This window comes from Orcinus orca, chromosome 13 (genome assembly GCF_937001465.1).
Source record: "Orcinus orca chromosome 13, mOrcOrc1.1, whole genome shotgun sequence".
Taxonomy (NCBI): Eukaryota; Metazoa; Chordata; class Mammalia; order Artiodactyla; family Delphinidae; genus Orcinus; species Orcinus orca.
In genome coordinates, this window is record NC_064571.1 from 39,778,703 (window position 1) to 39,800,716 (window position 22,014).

Below are 22,014 nucleotides of genomic sequence, written 5' to 3' on the forward strand. Positions count from 1 at the left end.
CTCCTATGTTGGGTGCATAAATATTTACAATTGTTATATCTTCTTCTTGGATCAATCCCTTCATCATTATGTAGTGTCCTTCTTTGTCTCTTGTAATAGTCTTTGTTTTAAAGTCTATTTTGTCAGATATGAGAATTGCCACGCCAGGTTTCTTTTGATTTCAATTTGCATGGAATATCTTTTTCCATCCCCTCACTTTCAGTCTGTATGTGTCCCTAGGTCTGAAGTGGGTCTCTTGTAGACAGCATATATACGGGTCTTGTTTTTGTATCCATTCAGCCAGTCTATGTCTTTTGGTTGGAAAATTTAATCCATTTACATTTAAGGTAATTATCGATATGCATGTTCCTATTACCATTTTCTTAATTGTTTTGGGTTTGTTATTGTAGGTGTTTTCCTTCTCTTGTGTTTCCTTCCTAGAGAAGTTCCTTTAGCATTTGTTGTAAAGCTGGTTTGGTGGTGCTGAATTCTCTTAGTTTTTGCTTGTCTGTAAAGGTTTTAATTTCTCCATCAAATCTAAATGAGGGGGCTTCCCTGGTGGCACAGTGGTTGGGAGTCCACCTGCTGATGCAGGGGACATGGGTTCATGCCCCAGTCCGGGAGGATCCCACATGCCATGAAGCGGCTGGGCCTGTGAGTCATGGCCACTGAGCCTGCATGTCCGGAGCCTGTGCTCCACAATGGGAGAGGCCACAGCAGTGAGAGGCCTGTGTACCGCAAAAAAAAAAAAAAACAAAAAAAAAGTTTGAAATCTGAATGAGATCCTTGCTGGGTAGAATAATCTTGGTTGTAGGTTTTTCTCCTTCATCACTTTATATATGTCCTGCCACTCCCTTCTGGCTTGCAGAGTTTCTGCTGAAAGATCAGCTGTTAACCTTATGGGGATTCCCTTGTGTGTTATTTGTTGTTTTTCCTTGCTGCTTTTAATATTTTTTCTTTGTATTTAATTTCTGATAGTTTGATTAATATGTGTCTTGGCGTGTTTATCCTGTATGGGACTCTCTGTGCCTCCTGGACTTGATTAACTATTTCATTTCCCATATTAGGGAAATTTTCAACTATAATCTCTTCAAATATTTTCTCAGTCCCTTTCTTTTTCTTCTGAGACCCCTATAATTCGAATATTGGTGCATTTAATGTTGTCCCAGAGGTCTCTAAAGACTGTCTTCAATTATTTTCATTCTTTTTTCTTCATTCTGCTCTGCAGTAGTTATTTCCACTATTTTATCTTCCAGGTCACTTATCCGTTCTTCTGCCTCAGTTATTCTGCTATCGGTCCCATCTAGAGAATTTTTAATTTCATTTATTGTGTTGTTCATCACTGTTTGTTTGCTCTTTAGTTCTTCTAGGTCCTTGTTAAACATATCTTGTAATTTCTCTATTCTATTTCCAAGATTTTGGATCATCTTTACTATCATTATTCTGAATTCTTTTTTAGGTAGACTGCCTATTTCCTCTTCATTTGTTAGGTCTGGTGGGTTTTTGCCTTGCTCCTTCATCTGCTGTGTATTTTTCTGTCTTCTCATTTTGCTTACCTTACTGTGTTTGGGGTCTCCTTCTCGCAGGCTGCAGGTTCGTAGTTCCTGTTGTTTTTGGTGTCTGTCCCCAGTGGCTAAGGTTGGTTCAGTGGGTTGTGTAGGCTTTCTGGTAGAGGGTACTAGTGCCTGTGTTCTGGTGGATGAGGCTGGATCTTGTCTTTCTGGTGGGCAGGTCCACATCTGGTGGTGTGTTTTGGGGTGTCTGTAGCCTTATTTTGATTTTAGGCAGCCTCTCTGCTAATGGATGGGGTTGTGTTCCTGTCTTGCTAGTTGTTTGGCATCGGGTGTCCAGCATTGTAGCTTGCTGGTCGTTGAGTGAAGCTGGGTCTTGGTGTTGAGATGAAGATCTCTGGGAGATTTTGCCATTTGATATTACGTGGAACTGGGAGGTATCTTGTGGACCAGTGTCCTGAACTTGGCTCTCCCACCTCAGAGGCACAGCCCTGATGCCTGGCTGGAGCACCAAGAGCCTTCCATCCATACGGCTCAGAATAAAAGGGAGAAAAAGTAGAAAGAAAGAGAGAAAGAAGATAAAATAAAATAAAGTTATTAAAATAATTATTAAGAAAAATTTTTTTAAAAGTAATTTTAAAAAAACACAAAAAATGGACAGATGGAACCCTAGGACAAATGGTAAAAGTAAAGCTATAAAGACAAAATCACACACAGAAGCATACACATACACACTCACAAAAAGAGAAAAAGGTTAAAAAATATATATATCTTTGCTCCCAAAGGCCACCTCCTCAATTTGGGATGATTCGTTGTCTATTCAGGTATTCCACAGATGCAGGGTACATCAAGTTGATTGTGGAGATTTAATCCGCTGCTCCTGAGGCTGCTGGGAGAAATTTCCCTTTCTCTTCTTTGTTCGCACAGCTCCCGGGGTTCAGCTTTGGATTTGGCCCCGCCTCTGCGTGTAGGTCGCCTGAGGGCGTCTGTTCTTCGCTCAGACAGGACGGGGTTAAAGAAGCAGCTGCTTTGGGGGCTCTGGCTCACTCAGGCCAGGGGGAGGGAGGGGTACGGAGTGCGGGGCGAGCCTGCGGTGGCAGAGGCCAGTGTGACGTTGCACCAGCCCGAGGCGCGCCGTGCGTTCTCCCGGGGAAGTTGTCCCTGCATCATGGGACCCTGGCAGTGGCCGGCTGCACAGGTTCCCGGGAGGGGAGGCGTGGATAGTAACCTGTGCTTGCACACAGGCTTCTTGGTGGCTGCAGCAGCAGCCTCAGCGTCTCATGCTCGTCTCTGGGGTCTGCGCTCAGAGCGTGGCTCGCGCCCGTCTCTGGAGCTCCTTTAAGCGGCGCTCTTAATCCCCTCTCCTCATGCACCAGAAAACAAAGAGGCAAGAAAAAGTCTCTTGCCTCTTCGGCAGGTCCAGACTTTTTCCCCGGACTCCCTTGCGGCTAGCTGTGGCGCACTAACACCTTCAGGCTGTGTTCACGCCGCCAACCCCAGTCCTCTCCCTGGGATCGCAGACAAGCCTCTCGGGCTGGTGAATGCTGGTCGCCACCGGTTCTCTGTGCTGGAATCTCTCCGCTTTGCCCTCCGCACCCCTGTTGCTGCGCTCTCTGCCGTGGCTCCGAAGCTTCCCCCTCCGCCACCTGCAGTCTCCGCCCGCGAAGGGCCTTACTAGTGTGTGGATACCTTTCCTCCTTCACAGCTCCCTCCCACTGGTGCAGGTCCCATCCCTATTTTTTTGTCTCTGTTTTTTCTTTTGCCCTACCCAGGTACATGGGGAGTTTCTTGCCTTTTGGGCGGTCTGAGGTCTTCTGCCAGCGTTCAGTAGGTGTTCTGTAGGAGCTGTTCCACATGTAGATGTATTTCTGATGTATTTGTGGAGAGGAAGGTGATCTCCGCGTCTTACTCTTCTGCCATCTTGAAGCTCCTCCAGAAGGAGGCTCTTTACAAAGGGTGGTTTGGCTTGATCCTACTATAGTGTGTGGGTTAGTACATGATCTGGGAATCTAACCATCCTTTATAAAATGGATTAAACATTTATTTTCTGGCAACTTGGTCTCTCTCTCTTGTTCTTAATAAAATGTCATTAGGAGAAAATGTGCATAGGCCACAAGTAACTTATAATCTGTTATATGTACATAGTCCACAAATAACATATAACCTATTTAAGTGGACTTTTTAAAAAGCGGCATTGGGAACCAGTGTCAACTTAATTTGTCTTTCAATTCTAGACATCATATAACAGGTTTTTTCCTCCTACCAGGCTGATTTTAACACCAACATTTCTGGGGTAAATGAACAAAAACGTATAAGCTGTGAGGATTTTGTGGACCTTTCTGATATTTACCACTCTAATGAAGAGTACTTCAGGAAACTAGAAGAGCTGAAGGCAGCCCACATGGAAACTATGGCAAAGTTAGAGAAAATGTACCAGAATAAATTAAATTTAAAGGAAGTTCGGCTAGCAATCACCATGGAAGAAGCCGCTAGTGTCTCTTCCAGGTAAGTTTGTACATAATGTTATTTGTGGACTGTAAAGTAAAATGTATACTTAAAAGTGCAGAACAAAATTATTTCAGAATATTTTCTTTCAAATATCCCTTTGTGCTTTTAATGATATACAGAGGTGAGATTTTATTCAGATTGTTTGATGGCTTATCAACCTATTAGGTGGCTTCTTGCCTTGTGGGTCATTTGGTGGCCCTTTGTTCTTTTCTCTCTGACCCACCATTCTTAGACATGTATCAGAATATTTAGTCTGGGCCATTTTCAAATGATGAATATTAAAATTTAACTTTAAAAGCCCTTTTTTAATAATATGTGGATTAATATGAGCTCAGTAAAGATATAGTACAGAAGGTTCAGAGCTAAGACATAGATCCGATTTAAGTGTTCAAAATAGTCATTTTTGCCATAAACTTGCTTCTTTTGAAACTTGAGTTGGTCAGCTCTGATTGTGCATCTCCTGTGTGCCAGACCTTGTCTGGGCACCGGGGAGTCAAAATCAAGATGCCCTCAAGGAGGTCAAAGACTAGCTGAGATCCAAACACACAACATGGTGTAACAGAGTGTCATGGAGACAGAGGAAGAGCAGTTGATCATGTCAGGGTGTCAGTGGAGGGATACAGGCACATCGAGTGTCGTATCTGAGTTCAGTCTTGAAGGAGAAATAGCTGAAGCAGATGTAGGAAGCAAGGAGTGGCCTTCTAGGCAGCAGGAACCATGTGTGCCAAGGCATGGCACCGTGAGAAATCACCGTGTGTGTGTGAGGAACTTCCGTGATTGGATCTTTTTTTTTTCCTTGTGCTGGGTCTCCGTTGTGGCACACAGGTTCTTCTTCGTGGCAGGTGTGCGGGCTTCTCTAGGTATGGCACGAGGGCTCCAGAACCCACAAGCTCAGTAGTTGCGGTGCACGGGTTCCCTAGTTGCAGTGCGTAGGCTTAGTTGCCCCGAGGCATGTGGGGTCTTAGTTCCCCCACCAGGGATCAAACTCGCATCCTCCTGTATTGGAAGGCAGATTCTTAACCACTGGACCACCAGGGAAGTCCCCTGTGGTTGGATTTTTTTTTTTTGGCTGCATTGGGTCTTTGTTGCTGCGCACGGGCTTTCGCTAGTCGCGGCGAGTGGGGGCTACTCTTCGTTGTGGTGTGCAGGCTTCTCATTGCAGTGGCTTCTCTTGTTTTGGAGCACAGTCTCTAGGTGTGCAGCTTCAGTAGTTGTGGCTCACGGGCTCTAGAGCGCAAGCTCAGTAGTTGTGGCGCACAGGCTTAGTTGCTCCGTGGCATGTGGGGTCTTCCCAGACCAGGGCTCAAACCCGTGTCCCCTGCATTGGTAGGTGGATTCTTAACCACTCTGCGCCACCAGGGAAGCCCCCTGTGATTGGATCTCACTTAAGAATGGTGACGGGGTAGGGAGAGGCAAGAGGTGAAACTGGAAAGGAAGGCAGGGGCTAGTCTTGAAGGGCTTTAAAATCTAGACTTTTCTTTTTTCAATTTAAAAAATTTTGGTGGGGCTGCATTGGGTCTTCGTTGCTACGCACAGGCTTTCTCTAGTTGCAGCGAGCGGCGGCTATTCTTCGTTGCGGTGCACGGGCTTCTCATTGCAGTGGCTTCTCTTGTTGTGGAGTATGGGCTCTGGGGTGTGTGGGCTTCAGTAGTTGTGGCACGTGGGCTCAGTAGTTGTGACTCGTGGGCTCTAGAGCGCAGGCTCAGTAGTTGCGGCACACAGGCTTCAGTAGTTGTGGCACACGGGCTTCAGTAGTTGTCGCGTATGGGCTTAGTTGCTCCGTGGCATATGGGATCTTCCCGGACCAGGGCTCGAACCCGTGTCCCTTGCATTGGCAGGCGGATTCTTAACCACTGCGCCACCAGGGAAGTCCCTATAATCTAGACTTTGTAACAATGACAAATCATGGGAAAGTTTCAGGAAGGAGAGTGATTTGATCAGATTTATGTTTTAAGATGGTGACTCTGGAAAATGTGTGGAGAATTCAATAGTGATTAGACCCAAGGAGCCTCTGCTGTCTTAGGTTCCTGCCCTGTAAAATGAGGGAGTAAAACTAGATCATTTATCGGCGTCTCCCAGGCTCTGTTCTAAAAAAAAATTGATAATTTTCACAAGCCCTATCCAGCTCCTATTTTCTAACTGATTTTGCCTTGATCTTAGAAATTATGTAGTTCTTAATTTTTATATTTGGTCACATGCAGCTGAAAGAGTAATCTAATTATTCTTCTCATTTACTTAGGTCTGTATCAGAAAAGAGCTCCCATCATCCTGTTTCATTAATGACATCAATTTCAGAGCCTGATTTAGGTCAGTCTTCCTCCTTGATTGTGTCTTCCTCTGAAGATGAGTTGCCCAACGTAGAAAAAGAGTATTCTGAGAAAAGCAAAATGATGACCTATGCTAAGGAGCTCATCAACAACATGTGGACAAACTTCTCTGTTGAAGATTATATTCAGTTTGAAGATGCTGACTTGCCAGCACTCGAAAAAAAAAAAAAGAAGCCAAAAGAATGGGTGCCAAAGATTACAGTACCTGAGCCTTTTCAAATGATGATTAGAGAGCAGAAGAAAAAAGAAGAGAACATGAAATCTAAATCAGATATTGAAATGGCACGCAAACTGCTCAAGAAACAAGAAGAAGAATCAGAGTGTAAGAAAAAATTCCGAGCCAACCCAGTTCCTGCGTTCGTCTTTCTCCCCCTTTATCATGATATAGTCAAGCAAAATGAAGAACGGAGGAGGTCTATGAAGGAGAAAAACAAAGAAGCTCTTTTGGCCTCGCAAAAGCCGTTTAAGTTTATTGCAAGGGAGGAACAGAAGCAAATTCGGGAAAAGCAGCTGAAAGACTTTTTTAAGTCTAAAAAGAAAACAAACCAATTTAAAGCCAGACCGATACCTCGATCTACTTATGATTCAACTGTCAATGACAAGTTAACAGAAGAAGAGCTCTATAGAAACATTAGGACGCAGCAGAGAACCCAAGACTTTTTACAGAATTCATCCCCTCTGCCTTGTAGTCCAGCTCGCAGAAGTTATGCTACAAGGAAGCCCAAGTGTCCTGAACAGGCTGAAAAGTCCAAGTGTAAACACAAGGTTAGGTGCCAGACTGCTGATACTGAAGACCTTCCTGAGAGATATAAGAAACATCACTCAGAACAGAAGTGTCCAAAACCCCTGACAGTCTGCGAACCATCTGACCTTCATTCAGCCTCACATGCATCCACTGAAAGAGAGAAAATCTTGGCAGATATTGAAGCAGATGAAGAAAATTTAAAAGAAACACGTTGGCCTTATCTGTCTCCAAGGCACTGGTCACCAGTTAGAAGTAGAAATGCAAAACCTGTGCCTTGTAGCTGCAACCCTCCCATGCCCACGGTGTCCTCCAGGGGAAGAGAACAAGCCACAAGGTAAATAACTGATACAGCACTGATTGACTCGTGGTTGCTCCATTGATTTTGTATTGGGGAATTTGAAACTATGACGTTATTTTATCTGGTAACATATTTTACTATATAATATAGAACATTTTGCCAGAGGGTGTTCTTCTAAGAAATGAATGTATTTTCCATTTTATGAATCTTTGGGGATAGAAAAGTTTACAGTCACCCTATTGATTTTCTAATTACAACTCAGATCCTTCTCAGAAGGTTGCCCCTTGTTTTCAACCATTGAATTATCCCGTGTTGTCTTTGCTAAACAACATTCTCATTGGCTTAAAGTGAATTAAGCCTTAGTTTGTTGCCCTCAGGAGATCACTTGAGGAAAAGAAAATGTTGGAAGAAGAGAGAAATCGGATCCTAACTAAGCAGAAGCAAAGAATGAAAGAATTGCAGAAACTCTTGACAACCCGGGCTAAGGCTTATGACTCACATCAGAGTTTAGCTCAAATGTCTAAATCCAGAGTAAAATCTCTCAGGTATCATGAGAGAATCCTGACCCTCCAGATCATTGGTTTTCAAACTTTTTTTGAATCAGTGGACCCCTCAATATATGAACAAATTAAGAATAGTATTAGTATTTCAGTTTCTGGATTCAAGTTACTATCAGTTACTTATAGTTAACTTACACACACACACACACACACACACACACACACACACACACACACACACACACACACACACACTCATACTCACTCACTTCGTGGTGAGAACCAACATGTATACTGACTCCAGGACCATGACGCCATGTTGATGAACAGAAAAACATGTGGCCATGGTTCACAGTTGTAATCTTACATCAGCATCTAAACTTTTTCTTTATATTATTTTTTATTGCACAGTGCAATATTGAGAAAAATCTTGATTCACACAGATAAAGCTCTTTTTAACAGCTTGCCGTGTAATCTCAGAATATTCTTCAACAAACAGATATGTCAGAGAGCTTTGTTCTAAGGTCTGCATGATATCTGATAGCACAAATTAACACATTGATGTTAACATCAGTTATGTGGTGTGTCAGTTAACACGTGTGTTAAGGTTTAGTAGTATGTATTACATGCTGCAATTCTGCAGTACAAAGTTTGAAAATCAGTGTTCCAGAGGAACATTTTTATGTTGCGACATAAAAATGTTCATGTTTAAGTAGTAAAATATCTCCCTCAAAGCTGGGTAAGTAATATGATTTATTAATTTTTAATCTGATTTATAAGTACCCCAAATCTAGATTTGCTTTTAATTATGAGTGTTCCTTTTTAAATGTATATTATGTATAATAATTATTATATTCCTTTGTAACAGATGTTATGTATACATTCCTTATAATGTGTATCAATGTAATTCATTGACAAAAGGAGCTTGATTTGATGAACTTGAGCAAAATATTTGTTAGAAATATACTAGTCATCCTTAGAAAGTAAACAGGATTTTCCATAATGCTAAATTGTGTATAGTTAAGCATAATTATCATTTTATGGTATAATTATTTTTTCTAATCCATGAAGTCTTATGATCTTGGTAGAATTAGTGTATTTTACATAGAGAAAGTCGCATAATTTAATTTATTATAGGATCTGGTTCAAATAGTAAGTATACTTACTGTGAATTTGTGTATTTTGGTTCCTGTTCCTCTCTATGTGGTATTCCCATACTCCCCATTTCTCCCCTCCCCTGCTCCCATTTAATTAACTGTGCCATCAACCTATATGAGATATCATCTAGGGGAAAAAAGAAGACCAAGGTCTTGTTTTCAGAAGAAATTCCTTAAAGAGAAGATACCAAATTTGGACCAAACTTTTTTGGTTTATAAATACTTATAAATGAGATAAGAGGGCATTCATTTATCTCCTCAGGCCAGTTTAAAGCCACTGAATCCATTATGCTTTGAAGATTTCAGGAACCTCAAAGTACCCAGAGTGTTCCCGGCATGTAAAATGTGTGCTCTCAGAACCTAGAACTTTTATCCTGCATTCCATAAAAATTTACCAGTCTGGGAAAGAAATTGTGATAAACTGTGCTCATGACTTAATTTCTGATTTGTCATCTACGCTAAATGTTATATGTGCAAATTCTTATTTCTTTTAAAAATTCCATTCCTTTTATTTGATTTTAGAAAGAGTGAAAAAGAAAGGATGAGAGAATACCGACGAGAACTAGAAGAAAGAGAAGAAAAATTAAAAAACAGGCCGCTGCTATTTGAAAGAGTTGCTCAGGTTGTGTTTGTTGGAATTTGAGAGCTATTGTCAGCTTTTTTTCTTTTTTTTTTAACATCTCTATCTCCTAATTTTTATGGTCCATTTTTCTTATGTGTTATATAATTTACTGAGATAGTATTATTTCTGTGACAGCTTCATCACATCAGTCAAGTAAGTAGTTTTGCTTAAATCTGAGCATTGAATCTTGATGAGGCTCGTAAGCTTGATAAAGAACATGCTGCTAATCCAATCATTTTCAAAATAATAGTTTCACAACCTGTTTTTAATGGCTAGTACCAACTTGGCCAAATATTAAGGTGAGTTTTGGAAGTCTTTGAAAAATTAAAAAATGAAACACAATGGCTAATTGAATCAGATTTATTCCTGCCAGTTTTTTTTTTTTTGTTTTCTTGGGATAAAATTGACATATAGCAGGTATAAGTTTAAGGTATACAGCATAATGACATACGTATATTAGGAAATGATTACTACAATACATTTAGTTAACATCTATCACCTCGTATTGTTACCAAAAAAATTATTTTTCCTTGTGATGAGAACTTTTAGGACCTACTCTCTTAGCAGCTTTCAAATATGCCACACAGCAGTGTTAGCTGTAGTCACCATGCTGTACGTCACACCCCCAGTACTTATTTATCTTATAACTGGAAGTTTGTACCTTTTGACACCTTCATCCAATTCCTCCAGTAACCACAAATCTGATCTCCTTTTCTATGAGTTGTGTGTGTGTGTATTTAGATTCCACGCATAAATCAGATCATATGGTATTTGTCCTTCTCTGACTTACTTCCCTTAGCATAATGCCCTCAAGGTCCATCTGTATTGTCACAAATGGCAGGATTTCCTTTTTTATGGCCGAATAATATTCTAGTGTGTGTGTGTGTGTGTGTGTGTGTGTGTGTGTGTGTGTGTGTGTGTATCACATTTTCTTTATCCATTCGTCTTTTGGTGGCCATTTGGGTTGTTGCCACGTCTTAACTATTGTCTATAATGCTTCAGTGAATCGACATAGTGATTTCATTTTCTTTAGATAAATACCTGGGAGTGGAATTGCTGGATTGTGTAGTAGTTCTATTTTTAAGTTTTTGAGGAACCTCTATACTTTTTTCCATAATGGCTGCACCAATTTACTTTCCCACAAACAGCACACAAGGGTTCCCTTTTCTCTACATCCTGACCAGCATTTGTTATGTCTTGTCTTTTTGAGACTAGCCATTGTAACGGGTATGAGGTGATATCTCATTGTGGTTTTGATTTCATTTCCCTAATGATTAGTGATGTTGAGCACCTTTTCACGTGCCTGTTGGTCATTTGAATATCCTCTTTGGAAAAATGTCTATTCAGATCTCTTGCCCATTTTTAAATTTGATTATTTGGTTTTTGCTAATCACTTGTATGAGTTCTTTATGTATTTTGGATAGTAACCCCTTATCAGGTAGATGATTTGCAAATATTTTTTCCCATTCAGTAGGTTGCCTTTTCATTTTGAAATTTTTGCCTTTTAATTTTGTTGATCAGTTTTTTTAAGTGAGTCTATAATTTTTAGTCTTATCTACAATTACCGAAAGGACTTCCTTTTTTTAAAAATGGAAGTATAGTTGATTTACAATGTGGTATTAGTTTCTGGTATATAGCAAAATGATTCAGTTATATATGTATATGTGTATATGTATATTCTTTTTCAGATTCTTTTCCATTATAGGTTATTACAAGATATTGAATATAGTTCCCTGTGCTATACAGTAGGACCTTGTTGTTTATCTGTTTTATATAAAGTAGTGTGTATCTGTTAATCCCACCTCCTAATTTATCCCTCCTCACCCAATTTGGTAACCATAAGTTTGTTTTCTATGTCTGTGAGAAGCACTTCCTTTTTATCAGAAAAAATACTTTGATCCTATGGACGATGAATTCTGATTTTACTAGATTTATACTCAGTTTTACAGTCTTTCCCTTAAGAGAAATTTGTCAATTTCAGATGATCTTCCCCTTTGTAGGGGCTCCTATGGGCGACGTGGTTTAACAATGGACAAAGTCACTGGAGGTTACAGGTGCTGTGTTGTGAATTTCAAGCTGTTACATTTGGAGCTGCCTGCCAGCAAGTGTCTGGGACAGATGAGTGTCCTTATAGGACTGCCCATGTCAGTGACTCACTGAGGACAAAGGACGTGTGTTATGGGTAAATCTACATATTACAGCCTCTCAAAGTTATGGGAACCTTTACTGACTGATTTGGATATAATTTTATGTAATGCTTTTCATTTTAAGGGATGGTGTTTTTTTTCATATCTCAGTTTCAACTTTAGGGGAAAAAAATTATCTTAAGCTGTTCTGTGTTACTCAGCATAAAGTGATTGACTTTCGCCTCAAAGTAGTTATCTCCAGCTCCCAACTGCAGGCTTTTTTTTTTTTTTTTTTTTTTTTGCGGTACGCGGGCCTCTCACCGTTGTGGCCTCTCCCGTTGCGGAGCACAGGCTCCGGACGTGCAGGCTCAGCGGCCATGGCTCACAGGCCCAGCCGTTCCGCGGCATGTGGGATCCTCCCAGACCGGGACACGAACCCGTGTACCCTGCATCAGCAGGCGGACTCTCAACCACTGCGCCACCAGGGAAGCCCTTTTTTTTTTTTTTTAAAGTAAGTATTTTAGTCTTTTTATTTATTTATTTTTGGCTGCGTTGGGTCTTTGTTGCTGTGCGCGGGCTTTCTCTACTTGTGGTGAGCAGGGGCTGCTCTTTGTTGTGGTGCGCAGGCTTCTCATTGCGGTGGCTGCTCGTTGCAGAGCACGGGCTCTAGGTGCGCGGGCTTCAGTAGTTGTGGCTCGTGGGCTCAGTAGTTGTGGTACACAGACTTAGTGGATCCGCGGCATGTGGGATCTTCCTGGACCAGGGATTGAACCTGTGTCCCCTGCATTGGCAGGCAGATTCTTAACCACTGCGCCACCAGGGAAGTCCTCTTCTGTGTTCTCTTATTACTCTTTTGTGCATCTCTGTCTTTGCTCCTGCATGTTGTGTGGAAATTATCTGTTCAATGCTCTCTTCTCTTTCAGCTAGTTACTTTTAAAGGTGTTGGTCAAATCTTTGTATTCCTAGCACTTAGCACCTAAGACAATGTATGGCACAAAGGGGATGTTAAGAAACATTTGTTGAACCCAAACTGAACTGTTTCTTCCTGGGATTAGTCCAGGCTGAGAGCACTACCCTGACAATACTAGTGATGAGCCTCAGTATTAACAAGCAGTTTTACCGTGCTGTGAATTCCCACTCTTTCTAAGCACCAGAGAAAATGTGGTAAAATAAGTGGTGTGTGTGAAATTAAACCCATAAAGAAATGTTAAATATTGAAAACATAGGTTAGTTTCATAGCTGATATTTCTTCCACCACCCTTGGCCCACACATATGCTGTTCTCTTTCCCCATATAGCCTCTACCTCCCGTGAGGGCTTGTCACAAAATAAGTATTCAGTTATTATTAAATAAAGGAAAGAATTACTATAAACTAAACTTAGGCTCATAAAAATTAAGTATTTTTCCCCTTCAAACTAGGGCAGTGATTGTAGACAGACTTTCATCATTCCTCATTATATTGGTTTCCTCAAGAAACAAAGTTAATTTGTTTTTTTTGCAGTCTTAGATAGAAAAACAAAATAACCATACAGTTATTTTAACTACTTTTATTTCATGGTCTTTACAATTCTTTTGCATTGTGAAATTCAAGGGGGAAATGTTTGTTTCAATTAGGAACAATTATACACTATTCACCTTGGTATAAAATATTAAAAGGTAATAAATTCTATATACAGGGTGACTGAGGGTGACTCACCATTGTTTTGGTTTTGTTAACATAAATTAGAACTTCTTTTTTTCTTGCAGTGACTATTGCTGCTAATTAACAGCTGTTATTTAATAAATTTACTCACCACTTTATGCATTACCCGTTTATAAGTGTTAATTGTGGTCTTGCTGCTGTTGAGTTATCCCCTAGCAGAGTAAGCCTGTGATCCAGGACAGAGCAAACCATGTTTTCCTGTTTCTTGAAAATCACAGGATTTATTAACTGAATAGATGTTAAATTGGATTTTAAGCCAAATTCAGATGAAGGCTTACAAGCACTAACATTGATTAGTATCATTTAAATCTTTTATATTTCATTTGCTTAAAATTAGAATATATTTTTCTTAATACATTGGGTTACATTTGGGGTTTCTTTATTCTGCTTTACAGTCTTTGGGGCATAGTTCTCATCTCACTTTGCTGTGCCTTTCAGTTCCCCAAGTCTTGTCTGTTTGTGTTCATAGCCTCTGGTTGCATTTTTACTTACTTTTCTGAAAATTATTATTATTCACAGTGGGTGCATTTTAGCAGCAGTTTGAGTGCTTCTTTTTTCAGTTTTCTAGCATGTCAGGAAATGCACTGGTGATAGTTTTATCCATTGTAATCAGTCTTTGCCATTTTGGTTTCTCCCATGCGACACTAGACTCCATGGTCCTTCCTTACGCTGGAATCCCTGGGTTAGGAAAATATCTGACACTGATTTGCTGAAGTCAGGCTTTAGGCTACCTTCAAACTCCAGGATAACCACTTCCACTTAGAAAGCAGCATGGTGGAGTGGAGAAGACTCAGGAAAGGATTAAGAGACTTGGTTTTCCCTCTCACTATATCCTGTGACCTTAAGCAAACCGCTTAACCTCAGCAAGAGTGGAGGGAGTATCTTACTTATTTGTTAAATTTGGGGTGAGACTGGGTGCTCTTCCACACCCTTTCCAGGATGGGATGCCATTGGTGCATTGGGGCTGGGCCATTCCTTGGGCCTTTCCTTTAGTTTGAGGTCCAGATGACGATTTTTGGCCCTATACTAGTTCATGTCCACTCATAGGAGATAAAATTGGAGTAAAGCCAAGGCACTAATGAGAACCCCAGTCATCTTATGTCTCTGTAAATCCTGTGGCCTCAGGAACTGTGACAACTGACTTGCTTTAGGTATGAGAGTGTCATCACAACTCCCACAAAGCCAGGAAGTAACATTCCGGAGAGTTGAACCCAGTTCTAAATTCATGTTTTTCTTGCTGTATCTCTTGCTTCCTCTACAGAATTAAGGTAACAACATAGATGATTTTATCATCTTTGGTGGATTAGAGATATGGCGTGTAAAGAGTAAAATTTACAGTAGGCACATAAAGAACTCTCTGACAACTATCACAGGAACTTATTTTCTTACTGATTTTTTTCAGATATCCTTGAACAGTCATGAAACAGTATAAAGAATAATTATAGATCAAAATTCATGTGGCCACTACCCAGGTTAAAAGCATTAGAGCACTGCCAGTACCCCAGAAACCCTGTGTGCCTCTCACCTAGAGGTAGCCACCCTTCTAACTTTTGACATAAGCATTTCCTTGTTTTTCTTTACAGTTTTACCACTGCTGTACCTATCCCTAAACAACATAGTTTAGTTTTGCCTGTTTTTGGACTTTATGTAAATGAATCATACTACGTGTACTCTTTTGTGGTATGCTGCTTGTGAGATCCGTCCATGTTGTGGCATATAGCTAGAGTTCATTTTCGTTGCTTTATTTTAGTCTGTTACATGAATACGTCACAATTTATTTATCCATCCTACTGCTGATAGATATTTAGGTTGTTTCCAGTTTGGGGTTGTTACAAACAGTACTGTTCTGAACATTTTGGTATGTCTCCTTGGGCAGATATGTAGGAGTTTCTCTGGGCATATACCTAGGAGTGGAATTGCTGGTCAGAGGGTATGCATATTTTTCAACCAACTGTGATCATTGAATTTAATTTTCACAGGAGCTTTTAACCCGTACATTTGTAATGGAAACTTAAAGTCTTTTGTTCTTATCTAAAAAGGTTTGTCTTTCCTATAGAAAAATGCAAGAATGGCAGCAGAAAAGCATTATTCTAACACCTTAAAAGCACTAGGAATATCTGATGAGTTTGTTTCAAAGAAAGGCCAAAGTGGAAAAATATTTGAGTACTTCAGCAATCAAGAGATGAAAAGTTTCACTGAAGATAAAGAAAGGTAACATATATAAGATGTCTGAATGGTTTACCTTTGAAAAAATTCTTACTTGCAGGAAAGCTAAAATTCTGTTCTATGATATTTTAAAAGGTCTTTTACCTAATGGAATACATGTGAACTACTGTAAGATATACTGACATTTTAACATGTTTGACACTTCAAAATATTACACAGTGATGAAGTATTTTGTTTTTAAAGTAAAATAATTTAAATTTCTGACATAAATAATGAAAATAATAACATGCTTTCAAATGAAGTTTGAGTCAATCAAGTTTTGAAATAAATTACTTCTCAGAAGAATATCTACTTTCCCAATTGGTACTTTTATAGACTTCTCTTGATAAATCGGAGCTTATACACTTGAGGAAGACTAACTGCAGGATGGCGTACATTACAGAGGGTTTGTTTACCTTTAAACCAAATTATTTTTCCTTTGAAAGATTGATAAATTTCTTCCTCTAGCTTTAATGAAGAGAAAATAGAAGAAAGAGAGAATGGGGAAGAAAATTATCTTACTGATACCAACAGCCAAGATTCTTGCAAGGAAACAGGTAAAGCTGATGAAGAGAGTGGAGAAGAGAATTGTGTTGAAGAATAAAACTGAATCAGTCGACAGGGTCTCCTCTCTGTTCCGCTGATGTTGTTGGCAGCATTGGGTATCAGAAGCCGCGCCTGTGGTGTTAAGGACATCCATGGGAACCCGTCTGATAACGTGCAGGTCTCTTTTTGCTCCGGACGCGCAGGCTCAGCGGCCATGGCTCACGGGCCCAGCCGCTCCGCGGCATGTGGGATCTTCCCGCACCGGGGCACGAACCCTTGTCCCCTGCATCAGCAGGCGGACTCTCAACCACTGCGCCACTAGGGAAGCCCCGTGCAGGTCTCTTGAGCAAAGTCCTCGTGTAGCCTGAAAAGGCCGAATCCAGCTGATGGATCATTTGCTCAGTTAGAGTCAGGCTTTGCCTATACAGTTTTTAAAAGTACTACATATGGTCTGTTTGCAACTTTGATCTTACTTCTATTTTTAAAAAGTGTTTGAGAAGCACAGCTGTCACAAACTGATTAGGTATAAAAATATACATAATTTTATCATTTTGGGTGGAAAAAATTGCTTAGCATTGAGAGCAGAGGGGAGTATTGGCCTTTGGTTTGAAAAAAAAGTTCTGGAAAGCATGAATCAATAAATATTTTTAAATTATACTACTTGCTCCTTTTTCTCTGCAGTACATCTCACAAAATGAATCCTCAAACTTATTTTACTAGGTATTTTAAATTTCTTATCTGAGCCATTTTTAAAAAGTAATAAAACAGGAAAAAATAGATAACTTGCACATTTACATTCATTTATGCACTGAGAGTTACTGGGTTTTATTTTGAAAAATCCAAGTCTATTGTTTCGTATGCCCTTAGGGAGCTGCCATTAAGCTAAATAACGGAGGATGTCAGAATATAGAGGCCAACGAATAAAACTCAAGAGTTTTCAAATGTAAAAATAAAAAAGAAAAGGAAGAAAAGTTGTTATTTGGGTAAGTTTAACATCAAATTGAGTGTGGCTAAATATACACCTGAAGGCTTCTAAAAGTTTGATGGGACTGGACTGCTAAAGAAACTCTAAGCCTGGTCTGCAACCGTTAAAGCAACACCAGACCTGCTGCACCAGTCAGAAGCCAGTTGTGAAAGGTATGCAGAACCCAGGGAGGGCACATGCTTCAAAGTCCGTTTTATTATTTATTTATTTAGGCCACGCTGTGCAGCATGCAGGATCTTAGTTCCCCGACCAGGGATTGAACTCATGCCCCCTGCATTGGGAGGGTAGAGTCCTAACCATTGGACCGCCAGGGAAGTCCCAAAGCCCATTTTAAAATGGAGAAAAATTAATCTCCAAGTGGCAATTCCAAGGCCAAAGAGAGAGTTACTGTTAAATTAGCCACACCATCATCACTTTTTCTCTTTTATCCCTACTTTTATTCCAATTTATTTTTGATACATAAATTATTAGAAAAGCTTTTATACTAGTTTTTTTAACCCTGTGTATTAAGACAGGTGGAAATAATTATAGCATCTGAGTTTTAACCTTAATTGGAATTAAATATCACCCCTGTTTTATATATGATGAAATTGTGTATAATAACTTTTTCAAGGCAAGTCTCCAGAATAATTCAGATTTGACCCTTTAATACGGGACCCAGTTGTGCTCAACTCTTTACACATTATTGCAGACACACTTGTCTTTCTGTGCATGACGTTAATTTGATTATATGAATCCATCATTTTGCTCTTTGAGCAAATTTTTGTTTTAAAAACTCAAACCAGTCATAAAGGTGTGATTGGGTAAGAGTTCTCTTTTCCTAGAAACAATAAACCTTTAAAAACGAAGAACTAATAAAGGTGTATATAATAGCAGTGTCTTCCAACTGGCAATTTACGCCTTAAATTAAAACATGAGGTGATTTTTCTCAATTAAGAGCAAATGTCCACTCATAAACTCCTTTCCTAAGTTTGTGTTAAACTGTTTGTCACTATCATTAGATTGTAAACTCCTTGTGAGTTGGCACAACTTAAAATTTCATCTTTCTATTCCTTAATATTTTGCACAGGATTGTACATACAGTAGGTATTTAATAAAGACTTGGATGAGTAAGTAGATGAATATGGTTTTTAATTTTACTTATAATTACTTCAAAATGAGTACACATGGATTAAAAACATTTCTCTTCCAATTTATTGAGAACCTGTGAAACACAATCCACAAATTGTAACGTTCAAAACGTAACTTGCTTCCTAAGGATTTACTCCCCATTCTGTTTCTTCTCAGTTTCATGGGCAGTGTGTGGGACCTGCTTTCAGGACCAATCTTCAGTTTTCTTTAAAAATGGGAATAGTACCCATCTTGGGTGGCTGTAGGAAGAACTGGTGTAATCGTATATGGAAAGGCTCTTTGTAAACTAGGGTATTCAAGTGATAGTGTCAGAGGACAGGATATTACTCAAGAAACTTTTAACTTTAAACATTCTTTTATTTAAGTGAGATATGAAATGGTTTAAATATTATTTTGTTAGAAATAATATTTGAACTACTTATTTACTACTTATATTACTACTAATTTATTTTTAAAATTATAGTCGATTTACAATATTATATTCATTTCAGGTATACAATGTAATGATTCAATATTTTTATAGATTCTACTCCATTTAAAGTTATTACAAAATAATGGCTATATTTCCCTGTGCTATACAGTATATCCTTGTTGCTTATTTATTTAATAAATTTATTTATTTTTGGCTGCGTTGGGTCTTCATTGCTGCACGCGGGCTTTCTCTAGTTGCAGCGAGCCGGGGTCACTCTTCGTTGCGGTGTGCAGGCTTTTTATTGTGGTGGCTTCTCTTGTTGCGGAGCACGGGCTCTAGGCACGTGGGCTTCAGTAGTTGTGACGTGCGGGCTCAGTAGTTGTGGCTCGTGGGCTCTAGAGCGCAGGCTCAGTAGTTGTGGTGCACGGGCTTAGTTGCTTTGCGGCATGTGGGATCTTCCGGGACCAGGACTCTAACCCGTGTCCCCTGCATTGGCAGGTGGATTCTTAACCACTGCACCACCAGGGAGGTCCCTCCAATTCTTTTCTATTTCTCACATTTTCCTCATTTTAAGACATTATTTGTTGTATTTATTCACTCTGGTCTTCATTTTTGAGATGACTTTTTCTTTCTGATGTTTCCTGGGTTTTTTACTCCTCTTTTAAAATCTTTTTTCAGTCACTTTATTTCAGAGTTTTTCACATTGTAATTTACATTTCCCTTTACAGTTTTTATCATTTTCTTTTAGCTAATTCTGAAGTATTATGATAGCTATAGTTTTCTTTCCTTTTGTGGGTATGTTTTTCTGATATGGTTTCATTGTCCAAACAGATATTATTCTTCTCTGGTTCTCCTGTTTAAAAAACAAAACAAAACAATCAAGAAAAACTCTTTGAATGAGATTCAATTGTGATCCTTTTTCTTTGCTCATATTTTAAGTGGAATGAGTTGTACTGTACTCCTACAAGGGAGAAGCAGCCCAGGACAGATTTTCTAGATTATGTCAAGAACTGTGCAGGGTCTAGGATTTTACCATATTTATAAGTTAACAAGTTAGCATGCCACAGTTTCATGGATGTTGACAGAAGACGTGAGACTCCTATATCAAAGACAAAGGACTTTGTTACTAATGGTAAAAGCAGTAGTTGAAGTGTCAGCATGCTCTTCATTTGTGCTGGCTCCAAGTTCCTTGGGGGAGATGCAGAGGGACCCCCATGGATGCCTTCACACCCAGTGGGCTATGTTATAGGAGGGAAACACTGAGCTTGGGGGAGTCCCCACTTTCATAGTATTTGGGAACAAGACTGTAATTTGGGGTGGAGGTGGGGAAGACATTACTTCACCCCTCAAGGTTGCTTGCTGCAAACAAAACCCTGAGAAAATGGCCCAGCTAAAGAGGGGTCAGTACATTGCCTTCTGGCCTACCTAGCAAGAATGTGCATGGACTCTCAGGGCCTGGGTCAGATGGCCTCCCCCAACAGCTTTCAACTCTGTTGTTTGTATGATGTGATTTTTTAAAAATATGGGCTTGAACTTTCTGAGATTTTCTATGTTGCTCACCCACCACCTTTTTTCTGGATCTCCTATTTTCTTTGCCTCTGCTATCCCTACTCATAGAAGTTTCTCCTCAATGTGGGACTTTTTTTTTTTTAATATTTATTTTATTTATTTATTTTTAGTTTTTGGCTGTGTCGGGTGTTAGTTCTGGTACGTGGGATCTTCATTGCAGTACGCAGGATCTTTCATTGCGGCGTGCAGGCTTCTCTCTAGTTGTGGTGTGTGGGTTTTCTCTCTCTAGTTGTGGTGTGCAGGCTCTGGAGTGTGTTGCACACAGACTCTCTAGTTGAGGCGTGTGGCTCAGTAGTCGTGGTGCGTGGGCTTAGTTGCCCCGTAGCAATGTGGGATCTTAGTTCCCGGACCAGGTATCGAACCTGCATTCCCCTGCATTGGAAGGTGGATTCTTTACCACTGGACCACCAGGGAAGGTGGGACTTTTTTGGGAGGAGGGTGCTTTGGTCATTTCAGGGCCCCCAGACCACTTCAGCATTATCAGACCTTTCTGTAGTCTCATCATACTCAACGCGTATTGGAGCCTGCAGAGTCTGTCTTGATTTCTGCTGCTGTTCTCAGAACAGCCTGCTCCATTGTCAATTCTCAGAACACCTGATGGTAGTTTTAGGGTTCTCGGATTCCCAGGGCCTTCAAAATTGCCTTTGGCTTCTGTACTTCCTTTCATATTCTTCCTGACACCACGAGGGTCTTGTTTTCTCATTTTGGAATCTGTGGCTCTTTATATCGCCTGATTTTATTATAGATGTTAGCTGAGGGTTTTGAGTTTTGTTCTTGTCATTAAATGGGAGGATACAGGATGATTCAAACACTAGACTGCTACCATTACCATCTTCCCAGAAAATTCTCAAGACTTAGTTTTCCTGTGTACTTTTTGAACTGTTTGAATTTTTTTTTTTTACCGTATTACTTAGAAAAATAATTTAAAAGAAAATATTGGACTAGGAGTAAAGATTTTACCCCCCTTCTACCACCAAAATGAAATGAAATAAAAAGATGGTGGTGATAAATGCAGCTGATACAGAAAATTAAGGGAGATGAGGGAAAGCTTGTGCTGCTAATTTAAAGGACCTTGTTAGAAAAGGTGACCTTCAAAAAAGCCCTGAAAGGGTGAGGGGTGGGCCCTGTGGATATCAGGGGGGAAGGGCTACAGGCAGAGAAGAGCCAGTGCTGAGTTCTCGGCCGGGGCGGTGGGGCGGGGGAGGGGGGCGAAGTGTGCTCAGATGTTTGAGGAACAGCAAGGAGGCCAGGGTGGCTGGAAGAGAGAGAAGAGGAGGAAAAGACACAGGAATGAGGTCAGAAAGACATGGCGGGGGGAGGTGGGTACAGAGAAGGAGAGGATCTTGGAGGCTATTGTAAGGATTTTGGCTTCTTTGACTAAGATGGGGAGCCATTGGGGGTTTTGAGAAGGGTGACGTGATCTGACATCACTTAGTGTCTTTCTGCAGCTGGGTGAGAATGGTCTGTAAATGGCAAGGGCAGAAACAGGCAGGTCACTTCGGAGACTTTTTTTTTTTTTTTTTTTGCGGTACTTTGGCCTCTCACTGTTGTGGCCTCTCCCGTTGCTGGGCACAGGCTCCGGACGCGCAGGCTCAGCGGCCATGGCTCACGGGCCCAGCCGCTCCGCAGCATGTGGGATCCTCCCGGACCCGGGCACGAACCCATGTCCCCTGCATTGGCAGGTGGACTCT

At 40.3% G+C, this 22,014-nt stretch overlaps 1 protein-coding gene across 3 annotated transcripts in view; it reads left to right on the plus strand.

Moving 5' to 3' along the window:
* FAM161A (FAM161 centrosomal protein A) overlaps positions 1 to 16,883 on the plus strand; it is a 31,284-nt gene extending 14,401 nt beyond the window's left edge. Inside the window, exons 2-8 of one of the 3 annotated variants that reach the window (XR_004477368.2) lie at positions 3,757 to 3,995; positions 6,238 to 7,404; positions 7,746 to 7,913; positions 9,548 to 9,647; positions 11,702 to 11,829; positions 15,532 to 15,686; positions 16,149 to 16,286. Coding sequence is in view for 2 of the 3 variants with exons in the window: in XM_004280649.3 (XP_004280697.1) it covers positions 3,757 to 3,995; positions 6,238 to 7,404; positions 7,746 to 7,913; positions 9,548 to 9,647; positions 15,532 to 15,686; positions 16,149 to 16,284 (1,965 nt within the window). In the remaining variant the exon portion in view is untranslated. Of the gene's footprint in view, positions 1 to 3,756; positions 3,996 to 6,237; positions 7,405 to 7,745; positions 7,914 to 9,547; positions 9,648 to 11,701; positions 11,830 to 15,531; positions 15,687 to 16,148 lie in introns of all 3 variants that reach the window. The other 2 variants (XM_004280649.3, XM_004280650.3) reach the window with 2 other exon arrangements.
* Positions 16,884 to 22,014: the final 5,131 nt, after the last annotated feature.